Here is a 10,415-nt window from a genome sequence, read left to right on the forward strand (position 1 = left end):
CACGTGATGCTTTTTAAGGGCCAATGATGGAATGAATGCAGGGAAAGCCCTGAGCTAACGGGACAGCACGGTCCACGTGGACCATTCACCATCAGCGTCAGCAGCATCAGCGGCAGCACTGTTATCTTTTGAGCCCTGATGAACCCACGAAGCTGACAAGTTGCCAGTGTCTGGAACGAATACTGACTCGGGGAGGTTTTGGAGGAGGGCAGCGAGATGACAGTGAGAACGGACAAAGGAGGCTAAGGCGCCCGAACCCACACCTAGTAGGCTGTACGGCTCAGTTGGGAGACATGTTAATGTGGGGAAGCCCCTGCTGAAGGTCAAAGGAAAAGCAGCCCCGGGCCTGGCTCAGCCCTGTCGTGCCCCTGTGGAATTTAAACTCTGAGGGGAGAAAAACCAGGCGGAATCCTGCCAGGCCAGATCATGAAGCCCTCTAGAAAGATGAAGGGGTCAGTAGAAACAAGCAGAACGTTCTCTGTTCTTAATCAGGGGAACCTTTCTGAAGGAGGAAGCTGGCTTTGAAAACCGGGAGAGTCATGCACACCAGGAATCTGTGGGTAGATACTTAAAGACTGTGTTTCTTTAGGACCTTAAGGTACCACCGCCATAGAATAGATTGGCATAATCTTTCTGGCAGGCAGTCTGGCCACATGCGTCAACATTTTAAATATGTATACCCACAGGCCCAGCCATTCCATTTTTAGGGATTTGTCCTAAAAAGCTAATTGGGTAGCTGCACAGGAAGTACATTAATCACCTTGTTCCTTCATTCATTTAGCAAATATTTACTGAGCACAGCACCTACTGTTTTCCAAGTGCTATTCTAGATGCTGGAGATAAATCCGTAAGCAACAGTGATGCAGTGCCTGCTTCCATTCCAGAGGGAGAGGTAGACAATAAACAAACAAAATACAGACATAATGTGTCAGGTGATAATACGTGCCATGAAGAAAAATAAATCAGGGTAAAGGGATAGAGATGGGAAAGATGTTATCTTCTATATGGTGGTTGTTAATTAACACTAATGAGAAAATGGGGATAATCAAAATTGTCCAACACTAGGGATGTAGCTAAATAAATTACTGATCACCCTTATCACAGAATAGTAAGTTCCTTAAAAAAGATTATGTAAATGTATATGCATTAGCATGGAAAGCTAGTCAAGATGTAGTGAGTGGAAAAGGCAGGTTACAAAGCAATATGTTTCATTTATGTAAAAGAGAGAGAGAGTAAAAGTCTGGAAGGACATAGAAAAAAGTGTTTAGAGAAGTGATTCCACTTTATTCAGGGTACTTTTTCACCTTATTCTTTATAGTTCTGTAACATGTGAATCTTTAAAAACTAACATGTATTGACTTCATGATTTAAATTTTTTTTTCAACATTTATTTATTTTTGGGACAGAGAGAGACAGAGCATGAACGGGGGAGGGGCAGAGAGAGAGGGAGACACAGAATCGGAAACAGGCTCCAGGCTCTGAGCCATCAGCCCAGAGCCTGACGCGGGGCTCGAACTCACAGACCGCGAGATCGTGACCTGGCTGAAGTCAGACGCTTAACCGACTGCGCCACCCAGGCGCCCCTAAATTTTTTTAAATGTTTATTTATTTTGAGAGAGAGAGAGAAAGAGCTTGAGCAGGGGAGGGGCAGAGAGAGAGGGCAAGAGAATCCCAAGCAGCCTCCACACTGTCAGCACAGAGCCTGACGTGGGGCTCGAACTCACGAACCCACGAGATCATGATCTGAGCCGAAATCAAGAGTTGGATGCTCAACCACCTGAGCCACCCAGGCACCCTAGTTTCATGATTTAAATAATAAAGCCATTTCCACTTCAAAACCAAACAGAGTTTTCAGTGCCAGCCCGTCCAGTCCGGAGCCGCGGTGCAGGGAGCTGTGGCCTCCAGCAAGGATGTCATCGTGGAGCTGACATCCTACAGGCCCAGGGGGACTCCACAGCATGGGGACCCAGGCCCGGTGCCCACAGGGACAGAGGAATCGGCTCAGGCACAGCGGAGAACCACGTCTGAGTGGGGTCTGGTAAGGCTCAGGAAGCTGGGGCTGGAGGTGGGAGAGCCGGCCTTTGTGTCCCCGGGGTGGTGGATCCATGGGACTCAGGAGAGAGGTCCTTAAGGGCAGCCACACGCACGAAGCCGTGCATATTATGTGGTGCTCCTGCAGCCAGGCATGTGCACACTGCCTTCCTAACTTCTGCCGTGTTCGCTCCTCACTGGGAATATTTCCTACCTGGTCTCTCTCCTCATACCCCAACATGACTTTAAACTTACTTGTATTTAAAAAAATTTTTTTTCTTTAATGTTTATTTAGTTTTGAGGGAGAGAGAGACTGAGTGTGATCAGGGGAGGGGCAGAGAGAGGGAGACACAGAATCCGAAGCAGGCTCCAGGCTCTGAGCTGTCAGCACAGAGCCCGACGCGGGGCTCGCACCCACAAGTGGTGAGATCATGACCTGAGCTGAAGTAGGACGCTTAACCAACTGAGCCACCCAGGTGTCCCTATAAACTTACTTGCATTTAAAAGGATGCTGTAGATTGCTATCTTGAATGGTAAACTAGTATCGTGTGCCCTAATCAGAAGGTAACTCTCAAAGTAAAATCAAGGAGCGCCTGGGTGGCTCAGTCGGTTGAGCATCCGACTTCATCTCAGGTATGATCTCACAGTTCGTGGGTTTGAGCCCCGCGACGGCCTCTGTGCTGACAGCTCAGAGCCTGGAGCCTGCTTCGGATTCTGTGTCTCCCTCTCTCTGCCCCTTCCCCACTCACACTCTGTGTCTCTCTCAAAAAAACAAAAACATTAAGGAAAAAAAAATTTAGGAAAAAAAAAGTAAAATCAATAAAAGCCAATCTTAATCAATTCTGGCCAGATGTTCCTGCCTGCTGACGCTCTGAGCCTGAAGCCACACTCTGCTGCTCCTTCTCCTTCTCTCTCTCTCTCTCTCTCTCTCTCTCTCTCATGCTCTTTCTCTTTCTTGCTTTAGTACAAGAAAAAGAAAGAGGTGGGCTTGGTAAGCGTAGCACGTTAAAGATTACTAAGCGCGATGTGGGCTTTCTCCTTGCAATTGGAAGGTTTAAAGACCACGGAAAAGAGAGTAGCTCTTGTCCGGGGTACCTCCTACACAAGTAGTTGAAGTCTGACACCGTGGGGGACACAGCATTCAGTGGCCCCCGGACAAAGAAGCAGCATGCTGTAGTGTGACGGGCACTGGACGGTCAGCAGGAGACCCAGGCTCTCCCCTGAGCTTGTTCCCACTCTTAGACTGGGCTCCTTTTCTGTCAAGTGAGGGACTGCTCTGGGTAATTGTGAAGGTCACTCCTAACTCTGCCCTCCAGCAGCAGACAGGGAACTATCACAGGCCCCTATAGCCTGTTTTGGGGTGGGGGGGGTGGGGGAGTTCTACTTCCTTCACCTTGTGGGAGGAAGTGCGCTGACCTCCCAAATCCGGTCTGTCATGTGCTCAGGCCTGGAGGAATCAGGCAGAGCAGACAGAAGAGGCCTCCTCCCTGCCCCCAGTGGCTCCCATCAGCAAGCCCAGGACAGGGTCCCAAGGGCAGAGTGGAGCCATGAGCCAGGCCAGCCACTGGCTTTTCTGCCTGGCGAAGCCGGGCAGAACTTCAAGAAGGAGCAGCTACTTTAGATGAGCTGGACTCTGGAAGATGCATAGGAATTTGCCAGCTGGGGAAGAGGAAAGGGTGTTGTTCTCAGCTGAGGGAAAAGAATGGTCAAGGCCAGGGGGTGTGTTTGGAGACGCGAAAGGTATAGTGGTGGCCGGAGATAGGGGGAGGGAGTGTTCTCCAGTCACCCACTGGAGCTGATTTGTATTGGATCACAAGAGCCAACTGTTAGATTTTCAGGAGCTTTGAGAGCCGGTCCTTAGACACAGTCATGATGGTGGCCGCCATGATGGCAGTGTTTCTACCAGAAATCTCCAGACGCTACCAGTCAGGAGCGTGTTGTTGTTTTCTTTTCCTGAAGAGCCGGGTTACCGGCACACTCCATGCTCCCTGCCATGCTTGGGGCAGAAAAAGCAATTCCCCTTTTGTGAAGGTGCCCAGACTGGCAGAGGCCAGGATGCCTCTGAGAATTGCCTGACCCCTCCACTCCCAGAGACCCACAACTCTCTGCTCATCGCAGGTCTCCGAGATGTCCTCTGAGAACCATCTGTTTTGCAACATCAAGGTAGGAGGCTCCAGCAGGTGGACATGACCGAGAATCCCTGCCGCAACCAGAGAATATGAAGCCTCTGCCTGCAGGGAGGGCTTGCCGTGGCCCCGGGTACCCCAGTCCCTCAAGTCCCCAGGGCCTGACTTCCCGGTATCCAGAGAAGGGGATCGAACCCGTCCCCTTGCAGGTGCACACAGGGATGCTGGCTGGGTCCCACTCTCACCAGTTCTGCCTTCTAATATTCCAGGGCTCTCCCCGATTTGGGCTCCAGGCAGTGCAGTGGGAGCCACTTAGATCGGGGCTCCAGCCCGGGAGGTGACTGCCTGCATGTAAAAGGGAGATGCTGAAGCCTTGGGGTTCAGCTCTCCCCCATGCCTCCAGCCCTCCCCTCGAACGCCCTCCTGTTTGTTCACAGTGCTATATCGACGGCCCTTACGGAACCCCCACCCGCAGGATCTTTGCCTCTGAGCATGCGGTGCTCATCGGAGCAGGCATCGGCATCACCCCGTTCGCTTCCATCCTGCAGAGCATCATGTACAGGTGGGCGGGTGGGCTGCATCCCGGGACAGAGTCCAGAGACACTCTCCTCTCTCCTCTCTTCCCTCCCCCTTGCGCTTCCCTCATCTCCTTTCACCCTTTTTTCTCTTTCCTCCCCTGCTCCCCCTCCCTCTCTCTTTTGGCTCTCATCCCTCCGCTTCCTCACAGGTCAGGCCCTGCCACCCCACCCTTTTCCCCTGCCCCCTGCACTGTTCTTTGGGGTCCTGAGAAGTCTTATACTCACCCCAAATTCAAAATCCCTCATCACCTCGCCCCAGGCACCAGAAGAGGAAGCACATCTGCCCCAGCTGCCAGCACTCCTGGATGGACGACGTCCAGGATGAGGACATGAAGCTCCACAAGGTGAGCGCCACCTCCTCCAGGCAGGCCTCTGGGCCCTGTCTCCCGGAAACCTCCCTGAACCACAGTGGGCTTTCTGCTGCAGATGAGGGGAAGGGACAGATGGCTCTCTCCCCTGCTTGGATCCACTGTTCCCTATGGTGCCTCCCGAGCATCCAGGCCTTCCCCTGTCACTTCTGAGAGGCATTGCGGGCCCTGAAGATGGAATCCCACTAAAGACCTGGGAGCCCGAAAGTCAGGCACCTGGGATCCAGTTACAGCCATGATGTGTTTACCATTGCCTGGTGGTGATTTTAAAAATGAAAACGTTTGCCTTTTGAAAATTCATTATTTTCTATAGACCACTGAAAAGAGTTTCTAAAAAATAATTAACTAATGTTCTGTTGGCTTCTTCCTAAGCTTCCTATTTCAGAACCCTGCTTGCTATAAACAAATAGATCATTACAGAAAACCCCAAGCCGGCAGTCAGGAACCTGGGTCCTGATCCCACGCTGCCCTGTGACCTGGGCAAGGTTCCTACCTCTGCAAGCCTCAGTTTCCCCCTCCATTAAATGGGGGTGATAATGTGTGCCCTGCTGACCCCCAGGTGGTCATCCCGCGGTGGGGACCACAGGTGTGAGCGTGCTGTGAGCAAGGCAGCACCAGCTCTGAGCAGAAGGGCCCCTCCCCCTAGGTGGACTTCATCTGGATCAATCGAGACCAGCGGTCTTTCGAGTGGTTTGTGAGCCTGCTGACCAAACTGGAGCTGGACCAGGCCGAGGAGACACGAGAGGGTAGGAGAAGGAAGGGGCTGAGGAGCGTGGCAGCAGGGTGGCGGTTCAGGCTCAGGGTCTTTTTAAGAGCGTGTCTAGATTATTCCATTTCTATGCAAAATGGGGGAGAATGGGGGAGGATGACTCCCCCCCCCCCCCGACTAAAATGTAACATTTGTGAAACCAAAAAAAGAGGAGAAAAATGTATTCATAATCCCATCAGGCTATGCAAACGGTCTTTAAAAAAAGGACCTCCTGGGGCGCCTGGGTGGCTCAGGCCTTAAGCGTCCGACTTTGGCTCAGGTCATGATCTCATGGTTCGGGGGTTCAAGCTCAGAGCCTGGAGCCTGCTTCAGATTCTGTGTCTCCCTCTCCCTGCCCCTCCCCCACTCGCGTTCGGTCTGTCTCTCTCTCTCAAAAATAAACATTAAAAAAATATATTTAGAAAAATTTAAAAAGGACCCCCTGATATATTTTCTTATATTTTTAAAAGATAGATATTTGTATGTTTGTTTGTTTATTTTGAGAAAGAGAGAGCATGAACGGGGTAGGGGCAGAGAGAGAGGGAGAGAAAGAGAATCCCAAGCAGGCTCCGCACTGTCAGTGCAAAGCCTGACGGTTTCGTTTTCCTTATGGAATAACTAACATGTGGAGGAATACCTTTAGATATGTTTCTAACTTCAGAAAACTGGTGGGTTTTTCTTACACTGGTTGAGGTCAGTGGAACCAGATTTTATTTGGCTGTTTAATTATCCTAGAGCTGCCATGAGCGAATTCAAATTCCTATGAAAAACAGTTTATAAGTTCAAGTACTCAGATGCAGTTTTCTATAAGAAATGTTTAAACAGACGAAGCTTACTGCAACAAATATTCAAAGCCATAAAGCACAAGTCAACAGTGTTTGCCATGGAATCGGCAAACTTTAGAATGTTACAGTAAAGCTCTTCGCTCTTTCTTGTAAATAACAATTATAGCAAATATTTATAGAGCCTCGACTTTGCTCTAAATGCTTTTATGTATATTAATTCATTAGAAACTCACTTTTATGATGACGAGCTAGGGGGAAAGTTTAGATTTCATTTAAGTTTCCTGGTTACTGGTATATAAATATTTGCCGTTTGCTTCTTCGTAATCTGTATAAACAAAGGGTAACAGCCAACCTGGTGCTTTGCGTTCTCGAAGCCCCTTGAGTCAACAACTTTATTACCTCACATTTCTTCCAAGGCTTCTCATTAACGGCAGCTGAAGCCCGCGACTTCTGATTTCGTCTTTAATTATTTACCAAGGTTTGAGTCCTAGAATTTGTGGTTCATCGTGTTCAGTTTCTGTAGCTTCGGCTTCGAACATTCTGTTTGGGTTTAATTTTTATTCTATCCTGTAATCGCTGTAGAAACCTGGGCATGGTTTTGCCTTGCTTACTTTTCTCATGTGAAAAACAAAAAACAAAAAAAAACATGGATACGACTAGCGCCTACCCCATAGGGCTGCTGGGAGGATAAAAAAGGAAAACTCAGGCCAAGCTGGCTATGTGCATACGTGACATCCCTCATGACCTTGTAACCTGAGACCACTTAATCAGACTGCGCGTTTGTACGTTACCAGATACGGGAGACAAAGAAGTAGCAAGTACATAAAGAACCACGCCCCATGGCGTTCGGGGCTCAGGTGCAAACCCAAGTGAGCTGTGCCGGCACAAGTAAAGTTACCTCCTGGAAAGAAAAGCCTCAGCGTCACCACTAACAGCAGCATTTAATGGCTGTGTAATGAATGATCCAGTTAACGGTTTGCCATGCTTCGACTACTAGACACTATATTTATTCCTGATGCTCCACTGTATGTGTATATATATATATATATATATATATATATATACACACACATATACATATATATGTATATATATGTATATGTATGTATATGTATATATATGTATATGTATATGTGTGTGTGTGTGTGTATATAGCTGCAATTAATATGTATGTGCACATAGTTCAAGTCTTTCCTTAAGAGAGTGTCCCAGAAACGGACTGACTGTCTCCCACACGACTGTTTGGAGAGGATGAAAACCATGTCAGGTCATTCTCCAGAGCCCCTTCTTCTCCCTCCCACCGTGGTGTCGCTCCCCCTTACCCCTCGCAGGGGGATGGGGAGTCTCAGGGAGGGGGGAAGAAGGGTCGGGGCTCTCTCAGATGACCGTCCCCTATGGTACATCTTCTTCCCTCCCACACCACCCAGCCCTACTCAACTGGAGTGATATGTGAAATAAAATGTGGAATCTCTCCTAGGGCCATTTGCATTTTAACAGTGACTGAGACCTTGAGCCAAAGGAAAAGCAGGCTAATGGTATATCTCGCAAGACAGTAGAGAGCCAGCCGGCATGGTGTGAATCCTTTAGTCTTGGGAGAGAAGGATGAAGTGATCATCAGCTTATGGACCCAGCGTCCTAAATCGGGGCCTGTCATTAGCTTGGACTAACGCACAGGTGGAAGGCATCATTCGCCAGCCTTTTCCCCATCGTGGCACTCTTGGGAAATGAGAACAGTTGTATGCCATGTCGGGGGAAACGGAGGAAGGTGCTTGAGCCCAGAGGTGCCCACCAGGGAGCCCCAGTTGCCCTGAGAGCTCAAGGGATCGGTGTCTCAGCAAACCTGTCCTGTTGCAGGCACTGAGCTGTGGGCACTCACCAGTGTCCAGGCAGGTCCAGGCCAAACTCTGCCCTGTCCCTCCTGTCCTCTGGCTCCCCTTTCTGGGGTGCTGTTCTCATCCCATCATGCCCTGCTCCAACACCCACTCCCTTCCCCCTTTTGCTGGCTGGGAATTCAAGCCCCTTCACGTTCTGGTCTCAGTGGGTGCCCAGTCCCATCTCGCGTTTGCTCCCATTCAAGGATCCTGTGTTCCAGGCAGGCAGTCACATCATGCCCCACAAACACCACATCTGTTCGGGCCTCTCATCCTCGGTTCACCTGGTCCCCCTTCTTAGGATGCCCTGTATTCATCCCCTCCCCCCACCTTGGAATCTTGGTCCTCTCTCAAGACCTATCCCAGCCCCCCACCGCCCTGCCCAACCCTCTCAGGAAGCGGCTCAGTCTGCCCCATCCATTTCCTGTAGACCAGTAGCATTTGCCACTCATATAACCCTTGACCTTTTGTTCTCAGTTACATTTCCAGGTGTGCCTGGCCTGTGTCCAAGCAGACTGAGCAGACACCACGAGGCAGGAAAGGGCATGAGCTCAGAGCCCAAGGACTGCTGTGCTGTGCTGTCCTGGGATTCATTTCCCCGTCTACTCCTGGGGTGGCTGTGGGGCGCACATCAGAGAGTGGATGGACAGTCACTTGTGTATGCCATGCACAGAGTAGGCTCCACTCCAGCAGTGGACCACCTTTCCTTTCTAAAGCGCTGGTCCCTTGGAGGTCATGGGCGAGCGCAGTGGGCTGAAGGTGTGAGTTCAGAGCACTCTTGGTCTCTATCCAAGCCCCAGGATTAGGGGCTGACATCCTACCCTGTCCTCATCACGGGCGCGAGCTCCTCAGTGCCACCTTCTCCCCTCGCCACACAGGCCCCTTCCTGGAGCTGCATATGTACATGACCTCTGCACTGGGCAAGAATGACATGAAGGCCATTGGCCTGCAGATGGCCCTCGACCTCCTGGCCAAGAAGGAGAAGAAGGACTCCATCACGGGCCTCCAGACACGCACCCAGCCTGGGCGGCCTGACTGGAGGAAGGTAAAGGCCAGCGAGGGCCCCACAGCCTGCAGGGCCCAGTGGGGCTGAGAGCCTAAGACAGTGGCTGGGAGATTAGGGCCAGGAAGCTAGGGACCAAGCATGAGGCCAGCATTCAGAGTCCAACCGGGATCCCAGAGCCACAAAGGGAGGCAGGGGACCTACGTTCTGGTGCCATCACTAGCTTACCTTGTCGTATTATTGGCCTCACTTACCCCATCCGTTCAGAGACGTTAGCCTATATGACCTCCTAGGCCTCCCCCAGCCCTAACTCCCTATGAAGGGAGGCTCAGAAGGCCTGAGAAGACAAGGGTCTTGGGGAAGTAGCACCATGTCTTATTGTTTCTGGTACAAATGGAAAAGACTGAGACCCAAAGGCACAGAAATTTACGGTCTTTCTATTTGATTTCTCAGATTGGTTTTCAGATCATTTTTCCTGCTGAGTACTTCCCAATCAGGTGCAGAGTTTGCATGAGGTGCCAGAAGGGACTGCTTTTCAAAGTGCTGGAGACAATTGTCCCCAGTGAGGGAGCAGGACGCTGCCGTTGGTTGGCCACCAAAAAGGACTTTCAGCAGTGGCCTCCTTAAGCAGAATGTGGGGTGGGGAAGCGTCCTCACTGGGGGAAAAGCTGGACTTTAGGAAAGAGACATTTCAATGGAGGCATGTGACCGGGGGAGGACTAGTGTGAGGTCTGAGCAGTCGGGGTTCAGCATGCTCTGGGATTGCCCTCCAGTCCCTGCCCTGCAGTCTCCCCACAGGCACGCTCTGGGAGTGGAAGAACTGGGTCGTTCTGGCCCAGCCCCTTCCTGGGGTCTGGGTCAGGCTGGGGGGTGAGCAAATGGCCCCAAATTAATGGCTGCACGTT

The 10,415-nt window shown here is 50.7% G+C and overlaps 1 protein-coding gene across 5 annotated transcripts in view; it reads left to right on the forward strand.

Moving 5' to 3' along the window:
* Positions 1 to 10,415, forward strand: part of NOX5 (NADPH oxidase 5) — a 45,632-nt gene that overhangs the window by 22,796 nt on the left and 12,421 nt on the right. For 4 of the 5 annotated variants that reach the window (XR_015252749.1, XM_086711063.1, XM_086711064.1 and 1 more), the window contains 6 exons: positions 1,847 to 2,038; positions 4,150 to 4,194; positions 4,595 to 4,719; positions 4,995 to 5,079; positions 5,750 to 5,849; positions 9,386 to 9,552. Coding sequence is in view for 4 of the 5 variants with exons in the window: in XM_086711063.1 (XP_086567189.1) it covers positions 1,847 to 2,038; positions 4,150 to 4,194; positions 4,595 to 4,719; positions 4,995 to 5,079; positions 5,750 to 5,849; positions 9,386 to 9,552 (714 nt within the window). In the remaining variant the exon portion in view is untranslated. The remainder of the gene's footprint in view (positions 1 to 1,846; positions 2,039 to 4,149; positions 4,195 to 4,594; positions 4,720 to 4,994; positions 5,080 to 5,749; positions 5,850 to 9,385; positions 9,553 to 10,415) is intronic. The other variant, XM_086711062.1, reaches the window with a different exon arrangement.

This window comes from Puma concolor, chromosome B3 (genome assembly GCF_028749965.1).
Source record: "Puma concolor isolate L17-30 chromosome B3, mPumCon1.1.hap2, whole genome shotgun sequence".
NCBI classification, from domain to species: domain Eukaryota; kingdom Metazoa; phylum Chordata; class Mammalia; order Carnivora; family Felidae; genus Puma; species Puma concolor.